The 18,673-nt window shown below is 41.6% G+C and overlaps 1 protein-coding gene and 1 long non-coding RNA gene across 2 annotated transcripts in view; one reads left to right on the top strand and one right to left on the bottom strand.

The window, feature by feature from the left end:
• BRCA1 (BRCA1 DNA repair associated) overlaps positions 1 to 14,057 on the top strand; it is a 66,119-nt gene extending 52,062 nt beyond the window's left edge. The window contains exons 17-21 of the mRNA XM_020796093.3: positions 107 to 190; positions 9,001 to 9,055; positions 11,102 to 11,175; positions 12,029 to 12,089; positions 12,766 to 14,057. Coding sequence (XP_020651752.3) covers positions 107 to 190; positions 9,001 to 9,055; positions 11,102 to 11,175; positions 12,029 to 12,089; positions 12,766 to 12,875 — 384 coding nt within the window. The 3' untranslated portion in view covers positions 12,876 to 14,057. The remainder of the gene's footprint in view (positions 1 to 106; positions 191 to 9,000; positions 9,056 to 11,101; positions 11,176 to 12,028; positions 12,090 to 12,765) is intronic.
• On the bottom strand, positions 7,847 to 11,474 carry LOC144583613 (uncharacterized). Its single transcript, XR_013537513.1, has 2 exons — positions 11,384 to 11,474; positions 7,847 to 7,995 (listed from the first exon to the last, which is right to left on the bottom strand). It is a non-coding gene; the product is annotated as an uncharacterized LOC144583613 (long non-coding RNA).
• Positions 14,058 to 18,673: the final 4,616 nt, after the last annotated feature.

Genomic DNA, 18,673 nt, shown 5'->3' with positions numbered 1-18,673 from the left:
AAGATTCCAGCTTCTGAATTCCAAGCATTTATTCTTTGATTCTGCAGACATAACTCGCCCTATCACAGTTTCGCTGGTATCTGAATTTGTTTATGTTATCTTCCAGGAGGACTTTGAAGTGAGAGGAGATGTAAGCAATGGGAGAAGCCACCAAGCGCCCAAGAGAGCAAGAGGATCTTCTGCTGGAAAGGTTGGACGTTTAAACCATTATTACTTTAAGATAATAGGATGTGCAAATACAGCATGTACCTCTTCCATTCATACATTCATGGGAATATCCCCAGACTGTGCCACTCCCAGAATGCTTCTGTTCATCCTCTGTTTAAAGGAAACAATTCTTATAGAAGAGAGTTCTTGCAATAACTTCACATGACTTCACTAAAGGTGGATGTTGCTTAAGGGGAAGAAATGCCAGAGATGAATCATTGGATACAAAAAGTGTGTACAGTCAGTGAACACCCTCCTAAATAACACCTGCCAAATCCTCTTTCCTTGTACTTTATATCCAACTGAAACATGCCTTGTGACGCAGTGGTTAAACTGCTGTGCTGCAGCCAAAACTGTGCTCACAACCTGGGGTTCAATCCCAGGTAGCTGGCTCAAGGTTGACTCAGCCTTCTATCCTTCCAAGGTCGGTAAAATGTGTACCCAACTTGCGGGGGGTGGGGGTGGCAGCAATGTGTAGCCTGCATAATTAACCTGTAAACCCCCCAGAGAATGTTTGCAGTGCTATAGGGCGGTATATAAGCAACACGTTTTGCTTTTTTGCTTTGAAACATTGTACTTTCTGTAACTGAAATGCTGTTGCTAAGTGTGCAGGTGTGTGCTTGGTCTTCTTTCTGAAATAGTTTTTAATGTTCTGAACACTAGGACCTGTTAACTGTTAAAAATGTATGAGGAAATGGCAGGCAGCACACAAAATGTCATATTGCCCTGGTGCTATAGAGGGAAAGTAACAGCTTGTTCTTCAGACTGGGAATCAAAACAAGGAGTTGATATAAGTAGTATTCAGAATGTGACAAACTTGGATTCTGTGATGTTGATAAGAGCAAAACTTTAAAAAGTTGATTTTTTTTTACTACAACTCATAACTTTCTCAACTCATTATGTTAGATGAGAGATTGAGAGAATTTTGGTAAACGGCGATTCAAAGAGTAACTTTTCAAAACTCTCCAGTCAGAATGTTCTTGAGCATTCTGTGAACATGCTCTGTAAGCATAAAGAAAATTCAGTTTGGGAAGTGTGATTCCCCATCACTCCCTCTGGAGTTTGTGGCAGGTGAAATACATCTCCCACTTGGGCTTCATTGACTCAGCAGTCTGATCATTGGATGCAACAAACTTTATTTCACCAACAAATGGACCAGAACATCACTCTGTCACAGTCCTGTCTGTGGTTTCAAGCAATCCATCTACTCAGGCCCTAGTTGCAGTCACTGGTCCTGAGTCACCTGTCTCTCCATGCTGGGGCTCAGTTGGACTCCATAGCCTCAGTAGCCAGGCCTTTCTCAGTGAGGGACAGTACATCTGTAAGGCAGTTGGCCTTCCTTCAGCAACTGCTCCTTGCATTTCCAGGCCAGCTGCATCAGCCTCTGGTGTTGGCAGTGACACCTGCAGTACTGCTTCTGTGTCAGGGTTTGGTGCCTTGGTTGTGGGATAGTGGAGCATCCTTTCTGCTTTCTAGCTAGTCCTGAGGTGGTGGGGCAGGATGCCTGACTTATGAGGCCCTGGCCCCTGATGAAGTGGTCCATGTCCTGGCCCATGGCGCTTCCTCCTCTTATCCCAGGGTGCAGCAGATGAGTGGCTATTCTACCAGAGCCTCCAACCAGTCCTCTTCCTCCTCCTTTATTTTCCTCTCCTTCTAGCCAGTCACAGCTGTGCCCTCCTCCCAGGGCTGTTGCTCTTCAATCTCTCCCTGCCTGTCCATGTCCTACAGTTTGCCATCCTTGCTTTCGGGCTGCCCTGCTATTGGCATCCCTTGGTAGTCTATGGGAGGGCTTGTGGATGTGGTGGATGGCCCACCAAGTACAGCGGAGGTGTCTCTCTTACAGCAGGGAACGTAACAAGACAGTCAAGCATACAAAACCAATATTTAATTTCAAGACTTTGCAGTAGCCAAAATCTTTTTGCCTGGTGTGACAAACCCCAGACCTACTGGGATATGCCACAGTTTCACTAAGCTGCCACCAACCATTCCCTGTAAGGAGTCACACAGACCAGGAATGGATTTTTAACAAATAAAAGAACAAGGTTTATTTAAATAACACACAGGGAAAATAAAATGATCAAATGAATAAGATACAGTAACGTGGCTTAGTCTCAATCATACATACACTAGTTTGGTTCACACAGAACGCATTTAACTAAAGCACAGACCCTGAACCTATCAGTTCTGGCTAACCCTACAGACACCTGAACCTATCAGGTTGGTACTGACTGACACACAGTAGTACCCTGTCTGACACACAGACTCCCACTCAAGCTTCTTCTCTCAGCTCTTCTCCCAGCTTCTCTTCTAACATCTCCACACAGGCTCCACATATATATACAGTACAGCCCCTCCTCCTGATGTCCCGCCTTCCACTCCCCATAGGATGGAACTTTCCCTCCAAACCCATGACAGACAGGTAACATCAGTGCTGTATGTAACACCTCCCCTCTTTATAAGTTGTTTTGTAGGGGGAAAGCTAAGGTGCTTTTCTCCAAAAAACAACCTGGATCCAAAACATACAAAAACAGTTATACATTAACATACAATACCATACTTACTCTAGGATAAACATATCAATTAGGCATTTAAACATTTACCATTTACAATACATCAAGTTACCTTTATTCATACAAACCAATCATGTTTAATAAACAGGTACATTTAACTTTTTGTCATCAAAATATATACATAGTCCATGTTTCTTTCGCCGTCTTCATTCTTCAGGTCTTCTTGACAAGGCGTCAGCAACACAGTTCACTGACCCTCTGACCACCTTCACTTCAAAGTCATAGTCTTGCAGGTTTAAAGCCCACCTCATAAGTTTACTATTGTGGGTTTTCATTGTCTTTAACCATTGCAGTGGTGAATGGTCAGTGCACAGAATAAAATGTCTTCCCCAGATGTAAGGCTTGGCCTTCTGGATCGCGTAGACTATGGCCAGGCACTCCTTTTCCACGGTTGCCAGATGTCTCTCACCTTTCTGGAGTTTCCTACTCAGGTAGGACACTGGATGCTGGTCACCATTCTCATCCTCCTGGCAAAGAACTGCTCCTACCCCGCTGTTAGACGCATCGGTGTAGATGATGAACTCCCGGTCGAAGTCTGGAGCACGCAGCACTGGATAGTTGATGAGCGCCTGCTTCAACCTCTGGAACGCCTCCTCACAGTCGCTGGTCCACGGGATGCGGTCATCAGTCTTCTTCCGCGTCAGATCGGTCAGCGGAGTCGCTATCTCGCTAAACCTCGGGATGAACTTTCTGTAGTAGCCCACCAACCCAAGAAATGATTTGACTTTTTTCTTGGTGTTGGGTCTGGGCCAATCACGAACTGCTTCTATCTTGGCCTCTAGGGGTTTTATCACTCCTCCCCCTACTATGTGACCCAAGTATTTTATTTCTGGGCTACCCAGCTGCAGTTTGTTCTCTTTGCAGGGCCTAGGCCAAAGCACTCCCTCCCCTGGGTTAAAGTGCCTCTCCCTGGCTTTGTGGTCATACCATGTTTTCTGTCTGACCTTCTGAGCTTGCAGGTTTTCTGCTGCTAGCTCTAGGTTTCTCTTTAGGTCATTCATCAAGGTGTCTATGTATGTCACAACGTCTTGTGGGTCATCCTGGGTGATCTGCTCCCAATTTTGTTTGATCAAATCAAGGGGCCCTTTCACCCTTCTCCCAAATAAAAGTTCAAACGGACTGAACCCGGTACTGGCTTGTGGCACTGATCGATAAGCAAACAAAAGGGATTGCAGCTTCTGGTCCCAATTGTTTGGATTCTCTGCCAAGTAAGCCCTAATCATGCGCATTAGAGTCCCATTGAACTTCTCAGTTAACCCATTACTTTCAGGGTGATATGCAGTGGTTTCCTTGTGTTTAATTCCACAGATTTGCCATAACCGTTTCATGAGCTTCGATGTAAACGATGCGCCCAAATCTGTGATTATTTCTGAGGCAAATCCCATCCTGGACATATACCCCACCAAGGCATCTGCCACTGTGTTAGTTTCAATGTTAGTCAAGGGAATGGCTTCAGGGTACCTCGTGGCATGGTCCACAATGGTGAGAATGAACCTGTTCCCCCTCTTTGTGGCCTTGGGCAAAGGTCCCACAATATCCACCCCTATACATTTGAACGGAGTGTCAATCACAGGCAAAGGGCACAACTTTGCTTTGGTCCTGTCACGATTATTCCCCTGCCGCTGACACACATCACATTTTTTACAGAACTCCCTGATCTGCTTCCCTATGTTAGGCCAGTAAAAATTCTGTGTGATTCTCTGCTGTGTCTTGTTCACCCCTAAGTGCGCAGCAAACATGTCAGAGTGCCCCCTTTGTAAGATCATGGGGCGATACTTTTCAGGTACCACTAGCTGACTTCTGATCCCATCTCCCCCTTTTGAGATATTCCTCAGGGTCTCTCTATATAAAATCCCTTTTTTCTCTAGAAATCTCACTGGGGTTTCAGGTGTTAGCTGGGCGTCTGTCACCTGTTCAAAACACTTTTGGAGAGTGGCGTCTGCCTTTTGCTCTTGGCCAAATCTGCTGTCTGTGGTTAAGGTTTCCACCACAGCTTCGGCACTCCCCTCTGCTTCCGTCTCGGGCTCATCAGTACCCCCCTGAACTGTCCCCGTGGTGGCTTGTGAGCGTGTAATCACTAGCACCCGTTTCACATGTTCAGCCAGGTCATTTCCCACGAGCACGGCTGCTGGCAGAGTCGATGAAATCGCTAGCCGCCAAACTCCCCTCCAGCCTTGAAAGTTCACAGGTACCTCCGCTACTGGTAGTGAGATCACCTGCCCCTCAATCCCTGCCACCTTCATGCTCTCATTTGGGATTATATATTCCCTAGGAATAATATCTGGATGGCACAGGATCACCTGGGAACAAGTATCCCTTAACCCCCGATACTGATGTTCAAGTATTCCTACGTCCACCCCTGCTGTTTCAAACAACTGTGAATCTGTTCTCACAAGTAAGCAGCGCCTGACCTCCACAAGAGGACCATTTTCCTCAGCCTGATCAGCAGATGTAACTGTTCCAGATTGAGTAGCCATGGCAACAGGCTCCCTCAGTGACAAGGAGCTTTGCTCTTTCTGGACACAGAACACAGCTTTTGGCTTGGTTCCACTCGAATCATGAGGCACATTTCCTTTTAACTGCTTTAATTTCTCACACTCTGAGATTAGATGGCCCTTTCCTTGACAGAAATAACATTTTCTGTTGTATTTTGAGTCTTTCTCATCTTGTTTTGGTTTTCCCTCCAAAATCTGAGGTCTTGGTTTCGTGTCTGAGGGCTTCCCTTCACCATGGGTCCCTCCCCCTTGCTGGTTTCTTCCTGGTCCCTGAGAGTACTTGCTGTAGGTCTCTTTAGGTTTACCCATCGATTTTCCCTCACCTAAGGGCTTTCTTATTTGGGAAATAAAATCTGCGATTTCGGCCGCTTCGGCCACAGATTTCGGTTTCCTTTCCCTCACCTGGAACTTCAGTTCCCCATGCAGGACTGAGTAAAACTGTTCCAGCGCTATCAGGTCTTTGAGCTGCTGGTAGGTCTCTGTCCCCTCCTGAGATAGCCATTTCTCTAGCAGCCTCACCAGTTGGGCCCCCACCTGGGTAAAAGTCTGCTCTGGTTTCTTGGTGAGTGACCTGAATCTTTGCCTCAGCTGTTCCGCATTTATCCCATGTCTGGCAAACACCAGTTTTTTAAACTCTGCAAAATCTTTCATCAGTTCCTCTGGCATCTCTGCATAGACTTCTGCCAGGCTGCCACTGATTAAAGATCGCATGATGGTCATCTTCTCAGTTTCCCTTACTGAGAAGTCCACAAACGCTCTTTCCACTAAGGAAAAGAACACCTCAGGGCAATCTCCCTTGTGGTATACAGGGAATTTCTTCAGGTCAGTTTTAGACAATTGGCCTCCCTCAGAATCCCTATTGTTATTATTGTTCTGATTCATCAGTTCCAATTTTCTTAACTCAAATGCCATTTTCTCTCTCTCCAAGTCCATTTCAAATTGTCTTTGTTTTTCCCTTTCCCTCATTCTTTCTCTCTCTAATCTTTCTTCTCTTTCCATTCTCTCTATTTCAAATTGCCTCATCCTCAGTTCATGCTGTTGGACTATGAGCATTTTTCTGAGTTCTGGGTTCTGTTCTCCCGTGCTGTCCTCCTGCACTGAGCCAAATTCATCCTCAGAACCTTGGTCTACCTGGGGTTCCCTCGCTTCACCCATTTCTGCCATTTGGCTTCGAGTCAAGGGCATAATCCCCCCCCCCCCAGAACAGGCTGCTTTCAAAAGTCAAGCCTCAGAATAAAGTGACCACTTTTTTTTTCTTTTTCTTTCTTTTGCCTCAGAACCAGCCTTCTATAGATTGCTGCTGTTCTTCAGCACTAACTTGCAACTGTTGCCAGCCAGAGTCCAACCCCCCTCTGCTAGGCCTCTCAGCAGACAGGCTAGATCACTGCTATTTCACACAGTTTTGCCTCAGCTTTTTCCCGCCAAAACAGGTTGCCTCAGAGCTCCCTAATCTAGTCTCCCCAGTTGGCACGTTCTTCCACTAGCGCACCTCCCTGTGAGGTACGCCTAGAAGATTACCTACGCGCCCTCAGATTGTCCCTGACTAGACCCCCCTTGTTCTGGGCACACTTGCCAAGGCTTTGCTGGACCACTGGACAACTGGACCAGTCGTATCCCACACGCTGGACACCAATCAATGTGACAAACCCCAGACCTACTGGGATATGCCACAGTTTCACTAAGCTGCCACCAACCATTCCCTGTAAGGAGTCACACAGACCAGGAATGGATTTTTAACAAATAAAAGAACAAGGTTTATTTAAATAACACACAGGGAAAATAAAATGATCAAATGAATAAGATACAGTAACGTGGCTTAGTCTCAATCATACATACACTAGTTTGGTTCACACAGAACGCATTTAACTAAAGCACAGACCCTGAACCTATCAGTTCTGGCTAACCCTACAGACACCTGAACCTATCAGGTTGGTACTGACTGACACACAGTAGTACCCTGTCTGACACACAGACTCCCACTCAAGCTTCTTCTCTCAGCTCTTCTCCCAGCTTCTCTTCTAACGTCTCCACACAGGCCCCACATATATATACAGTACAGCCCCTCCTCCTGATGTCCCGCCTTCCACTCCCCATAGGATGGAACTTTCCCTCCAAACCCATGACAGACAGGTAACATCAGTGCTGTATGTAACACCTGGTTCCACCAGTATAACACAGAAATCATTGCGTACAGTCACATGATTTGGCATGCAATAGATAATATCTAGAGGGATTCCTTAATTTGAGGCAGTTTGCTTCAAAATGTTGCACCATTTGCGTTAAGTACACAAGACAGTTCTGGCCAGTGAAATATTTGTTTGTTTTTCTGTCTTTTTTGTTTTAAAGTTTTATTTTAGGGGTTAGGGATAGGGATAGGGGACATGGAATTAAACAGAGGTTGTAAATCAACATGAACATTTTACAATGTTCATTCTTATTTGTTACATTTCAAAGGTACATAAGTTTCCAATGTAACTAATTTATCATAAATATTCTAATTTTAAATTAATCTTAGGCTTTCAATTATCAAATACTAATTTATATTCTATTTGTAAGCCAATCATAACATTTATGCCAACAATCTTCATGGTTCATCTTTCTTGTTGAGTCTAGCCATTCTGATAGTCAGTCCATCGCCGTCATATCCAGGATTTTTGTTGTTAACTCATCTTGAGGTGGATTCTCCAGGTCCTTCCAGTGTTTAGCAAAAAGAATTCTTGCAGCTGTCAAGATATGGATAACTAAATATTTTTCCATTAGGTCCATTGAATCTGGGATTATATTTAGAAGAAAAAATTCGGGGGTTACAGTTATCAGAGTCTCCAAAACCTCATACAAAAGCGTTTCAACCATTTTCCAATATTTCCCACAAAACCACATATGATAAAAAGAACCTTCTTTTTGTTTACATCTCCATCATCTCTCTCAGCAGAGAGTGTGGCCACCAATCTATATCAAATCCCTGTATCATTAGTTCATCTTTGTTTTTTAGTGTCCCATCAGATTTTAGTGCTTCTCTATACCTTAAGGTTTTCTTTTTTTCTCTCAGATTTGGAAGAGAGAATGCCTCTACTCGCATTACCCAACATAGCATTTTGACATACAACTGTCTTTGAATTTTAGTCCAAGAGCATAATAAAGATTTTCTCAAAATATGGTTATTGAATTGTTTAAAATCATCCACTCTACTGTACCAAAGAAAGGTGTGCCACCTCCATTTCAGATCATGGCCTTCTAATTTTAAACAGTCTTTGATTTTCCAATAAAATCCAATCTTTAATCCATGTTAATGAGGCAGCCCTATAATATAACAGTTTTTCTGTCTGTTTTGACAAACATAGGATCTAGCAAGCCAGAAGGTAGGATATGAGATCTGGAGAAGAAGGAAAGTTGGTTGCCAATGGATGAAGTTGTGCAGTATGGATAAAGCATGGATGGAGATGGACAAGGGAATGGCTAGATATGTGGTGTTTTTAATTAAAGGATTAGAAGTGCTATTGAGAGATAAGTGGTAGAGAACCACTGTTTAATTAACTACTCACAAAACATTATAGCTGTATGACAAGATACTTCTTAGTTTCATCTGCTCAGATCAAATAAGAGAGGCAAAATCAGGCCTAGGTCCAATCTGATGCTTTTATTTACACAAATAACAATCCCAGGCCACCTGCTCCAAGGAGGTCATTTGCACAGACCTCCTAATACAGTATATTTGTTTTCTTTTTCAGCTTTTTCAAGGCTTGGAAATATGCTGCTATGGACCATTCACTGACATGCTCCCAGGTAAGGTAATCAGAACAGCTGAACTTAGTTGAGAAGACTTTTAAGATTTCAGAGCCTTTTGACTCCTGTTTTTTAATTCAGAGACAAGGAAGATTGTAAACAGCAGGAAGATTGCCATTTCTGTTGATGTTTAGTCATCAAAGAAAAGGTCCTGTTTTGCCATGTCACCCTGAAATCTTTGACCTCTTGGTGGGCTTCACTTTTGGATGGGGATGTGATTATGCAGAGACTCGTCCACTCAAAAGACCAGACACCAAAACACAACAGGAGCAATATAGTATATGTGGTCCAATGCAAAGAGGAGTGTTCTGAGATCTACATTGGAGAAACCAAACAGCCACTAAATAGGAGAAAGGCCCAGCACAGGAGGGGCAACGGCTCAGAATCAGCAGTGTTCCTTCATTTGAACACTCATTTGATGACCAAGATGTACTCATTTTGGACCAGGAAGATAGGTGGTTTTAGAAAGAGGTCAGGGAAATACATGTGCATATAGAAAATCCCTCACTCAACAGGGGTGGAGGCCTTAGAAACAATCGTCTCCCATTTATCATGCTGCCCCTTCCTCCATCCCCTGAAGGATCAGGACCACACACCAGAAAGACCATTAACAGTTAATGGGTGGAGAAGGACTGCAGAAGTGGGATTTTCACTCACCCCCAGTCTTTTGTCCATCTAACAAGCCTATTCAGACCAGGGGGAAGTGAAACCAACCTGGAGTATATATCAGGGCTCTCCTACCAACTCTCCACAGATTGAAGAAGCTACTTGGATGAGTAGCAAAACATTTCAGCTTAATAAGAAAGAAGTCCAGTTGCCATGACTCAACTTCCAGATAAGCTCACCTAGATGACTGCGAATCTTCACAGATATATTGTGCTCTTTTGCTATTCTACCCAAGAAAATAAATTCCGTGGCCTGAATGTGTTGCGTACTTAATATTTATTTGTGTGTTTATTTTTGCATAATGTTTCCTGCATCTGATTGCTGGCAGACTTAGGCAGACAGGCTGTGCAGACTGCTGGAACTGCATCTCTGACCTTTGGCACTTCTGCTTCACGTCCTCTGGCTCTTGAGCTGTCATTATCCACAGCTTTCCAATGTATCTTCCCAGCTACATAGGCTAGAGTGACGTTTGTGTCAGAATGCTAATTTCCATGCTCCATATGAATTTATTTATTTATTAGATTTTTATACTGTCCATCTAGCAAACCAACTACTGTGGGCGGCTTACAACAATACACCATACATATATATTATAAAATCAATCAGATACTATAAATAACTATACTGTTCATCAGAGAGCAATAAAATTTACAATAAGGTGTTCTAATTATATTCTTTTTCTTCTCTCTGCCTCTCTTCTTTAAGGAGGGCCTCCCCAAATGCTTGTCTAAAAAGTTCTGTTTTTAGGAGCTTCTTAAGGATCTGAAGGGAGGGCACCTGGCGTACTTTCTATCAGAGGGCATTCCAAAAAAGGGCACCACTGCCGAGAAAGCCCTATTCCTTGTTGAAATCTTACGTGATTCTCACCAGCCTGAGGCTTGAGAAGACCAAGTAAGATGGACAGCAAAACTTGGAAGAAGATGTTCTGACATAGTGCTTTCATAGTTCAGTATTAAAGGCACTGACCCTTAATCTGACTGCTAGTCCTGACTACACATCTCTATAGTCCCTCACCATAAGCCATGTTGGCTGAAGATTCTAGGAATGTTATTTTGAAACAATTGGAGGGCACCTAATTCAAGTTGTTAGACCCAGCTAGAGTAGATCTGCTGAATCAATTATTGAATCACAGGTTAATACTTGTGTAAAGCCAAAAGATGCACTGAGTCTACTCTACTTAGGGCTGGCAGTTGGATGTAGGACCAAGTTGCTTATCCCCTCCTTTTTCAGAGGACAATTTACAGATGAAGCTAAAAAAGAAGTCTGAGTATCTCTTCCCACAAATAGAGGGACGAGTCCAGACTCTGTGTTTGTGTTATCAGATGTGGGAGGGGCACTGACATTGAAATTTAATTTTGTGTCTCTGTCTGATTCCTTCAGAACAACTGGAGTGGATGGTAGAGCTGTGTGGTGCCACTCTTGTGAGACAACCTCACTTGTTTTCATGTGCAACAGTAAGTGTGTTTGTTAATTATTGTAGGTACAGCGAAAGGGTCTAGTTGAGAGAAGGTTACACACATACATTATTTCTATTTTACTGCTTTAATTCCTCAAGAGAACTGATAAATTTGGCCTGCCTTAACCCAATCTTAGTCCCATGGATTCTCCTGAGAAGGGAGTGTGAACACTTCTAATTGCACACAAGTGGACCATGTAGCCTACCTTGACTGGTAGCAGCTTTTAAAAATCTTCCTGTCTTTTTTTCCCCAGAAATCTTTTTGTTTGTTCAGACGATAAAGGAACATGTTCAATCAATCCATGAGGGAGAACATATTTTATCCTCTCTACTTCATCATAGTGTTCACACAAACGCAACCAGTCTTAAAAGATTCGTCTATCTGTGAGAGTTCTCTATGGAAGTTAAAACTTCATTTTCTTGTATTCTGACCTGAGTGAAGAATCTTCATGGGTAGACAAGCCTCTCTTCAGAGTTGTTGCCTCCTCACATGTTGATTAAGCATGTTCCCCTAATGCCTGAATAGGGCTTAAGTGTATGCAAATTACAGTGCCAGGCTGCACCTCTCCTTAGGCTGCTTCTATGCTTCCTTTGGCTCCCAGTGTATCTTTTCCAGCAGTGTCGTCTACTCAGTTTTGCTATTGCTTTGTCATGTAGATCTCATTTTGGTGCCTATGTGGAGACGTATTTTCCTAAATTCCCCCTCTGGTCAGATTGCTACAGCAAAAAAGACAAGCAGCCTGTCCCAGCCTTATCTCTGGTTGCAGACAGGCAAGAGAAATTGATGCCGTGTAGCTCAGCTAATGTTGCCTCCTCCTTCATTCTTGTCTTTTTATCTTTCAATTCTTTAGCACGCTGCTGCTGTGGTGGTTGTTCAGCCTGATGCTTGGGTGGAAGATGCCACCTGTCCAGGTGAGATTATAGCATTGCCCATAGCTTCCGAGATAAGATATGTTGCAGGGTGTCCAAGTGTCTGCTGCTTTAGAATGATAAATACCAGCCATGGGAGATGGCTGTTGGAAGGAAACAGAACTAGCTCCAGTATGATGTGGACTGGGGTCTACAAATGTTAGCTTGGTTTTACTCACCAGGCACTATTTGTTATCACTGTCACTTGCCTGCGTCTTCTGGGATGACAAGATTTTGTTTCTCATTTGCACAAATGGTCGAGGTAAGAAATTGTAAGGGTTACCTTGCTCCCCTTCCACCTTTAATAAGCTCCAATTTGCCACTGATGATGATGTCATCTCCACTATGCACACAGAGCTGCAGAACAGGATTTCAGCCAGTAATGTGTCTGAGAAGGGAAATATGATCTCAGTCCATCGTTACATATGCTATGTTGTCATTTAAAATTTCTTGCTAGCAATGAATTGTTGGCCCAGAGATGTAAAGGAATGTCATGGCAATGCTGGGCTGTGCAAACCAAGGGACAGAATCTTCCCCTTGTCACCATTTTTGTCATTTCTTTCTAAAAGTTCATCAATCAAAGACGCTCTTAAATGAAGTACACTCTTTAGCCTTTTGGAGGGGCAGGGAAGAAGACCATACGGATGTTCAAAGACTCACAGTTGGTTTTGTGTTGCAGAATTCCCGCTGCACTGCAGTGCGACTGTAGTTTCACGCGAGTGGGTGCTGGACAGTGTTGCTTGCTACCAACGCCGGCCATTTGAGGACTATGTTGTGCAACAGGTGTGAGGGGCAGTCCCTTGGAAGAAAGCTTGAGTGCTTTTGTGAAGGTTTTTTTTTTTTTTACAGAAAGTGCAACTTCGCTTGCAAGAGAAACATTTTAGTTAGCATAAACAATTCTCGCCAAAGGCAGAACTGGAACAATAAAATTTCTGCCTTCTTGCAGTGAGCCAAGAAATAATCTGTTCCTCTATGCTGATACAAATGCATTATTTACACTTTGACTGCTGCCTTGTTTGGGAACCTTTTTTCTCTCTTCACAACATCTCGGAGATGTAATCATTTACAAGTTATAGGAAGCAGAGATTTTTTTGTTAACAGTCTGACAGCCATCGTTTATTTGTTTCATGTGTTCACATATAAAGTTGCACTTATGCTGGATCGCTGGTGTAGTATCTTCTTCTAAGCCGAAGCATTACCAGACTGGTGATGACATATGAACAACCAAAGCATCATGTGCCAAAGAGACATGTGCCAAAATTGAAAAATTGCATTTGGTGAGGAATCATTTAGAAATGTTTTTCCTAAATTCATTTGGCATCTTCGAAGCAAATTAAAAAACTTTCATTTAGAGCTTGGCCATTACTTTTGGATTAGGAATACTATATCATTTACAAAACATTCCTTGTTATTGAATAAGACAACCTTTGGAAAACTCTTACTGGCTCAAAACAGTACAAGAACAGAAAAGCATTTCTGAGAGAACAGAACATTACTACTTCTTTGTCTTGTAATTTGGTTTTGTAAATAATTACCTAGGTTTTTTTTTAAAGAAAAGTTAGCTATACACTGGATAGAACAGCTTACTGAGTAAGATACGGTCCAGATCTGGAAAATTTGCATTGTAAGTGACAGGAGATCCCTTAGTATCCTTTAATTTAATTCTGAAAACAAATAGTTCAGACACAGGTTTTTTCAGTCTCACAGTTCTGTATATATTTGAGAGAGATTTAATTGTGCTATAAGACTAGAATGTTTAATATTTTGGTTTTAGAATTTATATTCTTTATGCTTAATTGGCAGATGGGCCCAAGATGGCTTTTAACACTGGTTTTAAAAATTAATTTTAATATGTTTTAAATAATGTTTTTAATATATTTTACTGTATATTGTTTTGGGGCCCTGGTGGGCAGAAAAGTGATTAATAAGTAGTAACATAAAAATAAACAAAGAATATTACAAACAATAAAATGGCTCATTGCACAGAGTGCATAAAACCAATAAAATATAATAACCTAAAACAGGCTGAAGGGGAAAAAAGAATTTCCAAAGAATGGGGTTCCCTAGTAGCAGAACTGTCTGAATGAACAGATCTTCTCTTTCATGTCTTTACAGATTTCGGTTAGATCAGGTCCCATAGTTGATAATGGTTTAGAAAGATGGGATTCTTATGGGGAAAGGCATTCCCATAAAATACAAACTATTCTGCAATAAAACTGGAATACAATGGCAGTCTTACTTTCCCTCATCTCTGCTGTGGGGGAAGAAAAGGGCCAAATTAGGAAATCCCAAGCAGGGTGAAAGGTCTGACACAGTTCTCCCCTTCCATTCCCAAAAGATTACTGGACGGGCCCAGAAGGAGCAAGATGGTATCAAAGTCATCCTCAAGGGCTTGCTTGCTGCCTTTTTTTTTTTAATCTATGTATGGGCTTTTTTGAAAAGCATATTCCATTGTATGTGTTTTTAATATTTTTAATATTTTAGAGTAGCTTTTTACTACCATTCTATTTTATGAAGCAGCTACTTGTCCTGGAGCTTTCTGGATATAGCAGATCTTTAAAGTTATAAAAAGTATGTTAATAAATTAAGTTTGCATTCTGCAAGCATAGATGTTTCTCCAGTTCCAGGCCTGAAAAGCCAGTATTGCTTTTAAAGCTGGTGTATCTAGAAATCCAGAGACTGATTACAGCTATATAAAAACACTGCTAAATGCTGACTTTCTGTTCCATGTATGAAGCAACTTACTCTGTAAAGTTGCATGCACTTCCACCATTTAGTGAAGTCCAAGCATCTTTATAATACACTGATAGCTCAGTGGTTTTGGTATTTGGCTTCAGAGCCAGAGGTTGAGAGTTTGATTCCCCACCGTGCCTCCTTGACAAGGGCTGGGCTTGATCCATAGGGTCCCTTCCAGCTCTGCAGTTCAAAGGTTATTTTCAAGATTTTTACACAGCCTTTTGTGGGTTACAAACCTCTTATCCTTCATCATGCTCTATGATCCACACAATTCAGTTCTCTGCCTATATGAACAATCTTCACGGAAACTTCCAGAGCTCTAGCCTTGTGTCTTCTTTTCCCTTGTTGTTTATTGTGCATGTTCCACCCACTCTTCTCAGTTCTTTTTTGTCCGCCATGATGACAATGTTCTTCAATTGCTCCACAGCTCAAAACTGATTTCTTTTGTAAATAACCTTTTAAATTTTTTCCGTATTTACCTTTCCCCTTTGTTAGTAATTTATAAGCTTAAAAAGAAAACATAGCCAATAGTTTTCCTCTCCCTTTCCCCCCTTCCCTCTGCCCCTCTTTTTCTTCAAAATTCTAATTCTGTTTTGGCAGTTTATGGCCTCTTCAGCCTTAATAAAATATTGTTCTGGATGTGGAATGAAAATACCTCAAGCAGATGGCCATGATCAGTGCTTATTCTGCTTAGGAGAGACTCACTTAGCAAAATCTTGTATGAGCTGTAAAGGTTTTACAAAATTAACTCTAAACCATCTCCAGCTGTGATTAAATCATACCTGTGGGAGAAAAGCAACTGATTCTCTAACCAAGACCACTACAGGCAAAAAATGAACATCAGAACAAATTACAAAGGCCAAAAAAAGACTATGGAATATGTGTTGAAGGATTTGCCAATTAAGGAACAGACAGCCTTTGCAAGGGATGATATCGAACCCACAACTTCAGAAGTGGCTTCAAAATCGAACAAACTCTCTTCAAGGTCTAATTCAAATAATAATAATAGAAAAAGCTCTTCAGATATCAAGCTAGACAAACTGAAAAAGGCCGAGAAATAGGGTAAGCCCTTGACACTGCAGTTGCAGTCAATGGCAAAGTTGCACTTGGTGGAATTTATCGGAGATCAACAGGATGAGAGTCAAAATGTGGGTTCCGTTTCAGATGGGGAATTGCATAGCCCATCAGTACAGAGCGTTCTATTTTCCCCAAAGCTTCTGATTCCAAGACTTAACCTATACAACACTGTAAAAAGTTCAACTTGCATCATATCTCCAAAGACAGTTGTCATTGTGGACAAGAAAACAGCACCTATAATGGATATACACTTCTGTCAGCTACAATCATCCATTCTTACAGTAACAGATGCAAACAAAACAGTATGAGGAGCATGTTGCCTATACAGAGAACTATATGCAACATGGGCATCGCAAGAGAATGCATCGCATCAAATTCAAAGCATTAAGGGTGTTCAAGGATATTATACTTGGGAAAGTTGTTCAAGGAGCAATGGAGAATACAACAGTGATGTGTTATGTAAACAGACAAGGTGGAATGCAATTATTGAGCCTTCTTTACCTGTCAGTCCTTCATGGGAATGGTGTATTGTAAAGCACATTTTTCTTTTAGCAGTTCAGGTCACAGGGGAAGATAAGCAGAAAGCAGACTGAACATAACTCTAGCAGACTCATGAGAGAGAATTCTTGCCATTTGTTTTTACAAAATTAACAAAAAAAGTCAGATATAGATGTGCTCGTTTCTTATGAGAAAATACAAAATGTGGTGTTCTTGGGTGAACAAAGGGAAATATTCTCTTGGAGACACGTCCATGATCCCTTTGTCCAATTGCCTAACGTATATGTTTTCCCCATTCCCATTGATCCAGTGTACAATAGTCAAGATCTAACAAAATAAATCAGGTGTGATCCTAATCACCAGCCATGGTTTGTGACTCTGTTGCTGCTATTAAGAGGGTGAAATTACCAATTTGTCACAACCACTTAACATGTCACAAGAAATTAATATAACATCCAGATATACAGCAATTCAAATCAACTGCCTGCAGGATAACTCACCAATAAAGTATATTCTGCAACATGCTAGAAAACTGTCCATTAAACAATTATACGCCTATAAATGGAACAGATTCATGGAATATACGTTATCAGTTAATAAAAGCAGCAGTCTAGCATTACTGGACTTACATTTCTATTGCATTTAATAGAGATAAGATTATCAATTTCATCTTTAAAATAGTTAGTGATGATAGTAGCACATCAACCTGGGAATCATCTTTCCCTGCAGTTACTTAAACATCCAACATTGGGGAAAAAAATTCCCAAAGGACTGAAAAACATCCAGAAGACACCACACAAACATTGGGCTCTCTCTTTGGTGTTGACACTACTCACAAAAACTCATTTTGAGCCTATGGCAAAAACAAATCTTGAATTACTGACTTTTAAAACAGTATTTCTAATTGCCATTACTTCGGCAAGAAGAACAAGTGAAATTTCGGCATTGAGATGTGATCCACCATATATATAAATACAAAGTAATGCTTTACACCAGTGGTTCTTAACCTTTGTTACTCGGATGTTTTTGAACTGCAATTCCCAGAAACCCCAGCCAGCACAGTTGGTGGTGAAGGCTTCTGGGAGTTGCAGTCCAAAACTCCTGAGTAACCCAAGGTTAAGAACCAGTGCTTTACACGAACATATCTTATCAAAAGTAGTATCTTTTCCCAACCACTAATATTAACAACCTTTAATCCATTAGCGCAGATTGATTTAGAAATAGTATTTCATGCCTTAGATGTGAAGGCTTTAACCTTTTTATCAACCAAGGAGTTCAGAAGTTATCAAGGCCCTAGGAAAAGCTGCACATCTCAGAAGTTCATACAATAAAATTGGCCTATGATATCTCAAATATTAAATGACCTTCATATAATACAGTACAGTATAAGTCATTTAACTAGGCTGGAGGCTTCTTCACCAACATTCAAGAGAGGAATTGATATTCAAAACAGCTGTAAAACAGATACATGGCCTCAAACTTTGACCTTTGTGATTCAGTACAGACTTGATTTAAGAGTTCAAAGAGACGGTTCCTTTAGTAGAGCAACTCTGTTCTCTGTTCTGGTGTGACATCCCTCCTCCCAAGAACTGAGCTTGTCAGTCACCCAACTGTGTGAATCACAGAGACCACAACAAGGGGCAGGTTACTCACACAGTAACTGTTATTCTTCAAGTGGTCATCTATATATTCACACAAGCTGCCCACCTCCCCACTTTGTCTTGCCTATAATAACTAAATACTGTAACTTGTTATCTTTGCTGTGAACAAAATGAGACTGGGGAGAGTGTGTGTAGCATGTGCAGTAAAGAGCAAGGGAAAGGAAGATGCAAGGCTAGAGCAGTGGAAGCTTTTGTGAGGTTTGTTTGTGCTGGTGCAGAACCTAATTCTGTGAGTACATGGAGGACCACTCAGAGAACCACACTTACAGGTGAGTAACCTGTCCACTTCTACACCTCAATGTATTCTAGTTCTCTTCTCTCCAATAGATTTAGCTGCCCTTTCTCATCCCTCATCCACCTGCTCAGCCAAGTAACTCATCCATCTGTTTCAACTTTTGTCTCCCACATAGCTAACTTCTTTCCTTCTCCTTGCCTATCCAGATATTTTATTTTATTTTATATTTTATTTATTTAATTTATACCCTGCCTATCTGGTCGGTGAGGGCCACTCTAGGCAGCTAACAACAATAAAATACAGTAAAAATATAAATAAGCAATTCTAATTAGTAAAAACACTACAATACATTACATAGAGTGCAAAACAGAAACAGTAAA

The sequence above is a fragment of the Pogona vitticeps genome, chromosome 6 (genome assembly GCF_051106095.1).
Source record: "Pogona vitticeps strain Pit_001003342236 chromosome 6, PviZW2.1, whole genome shotgun sequence".
NCBI lineage: Eukaryota > Metazoa > Chordata > Lepidosauria > Squamata > Agamidae > Pogona > Pogona vitticeps.
The sequence above is the reverse complement of the archived record's forward strand: the minus strand, read 5'-3'. Positions and strand labels throughout refer to the sequence as shown.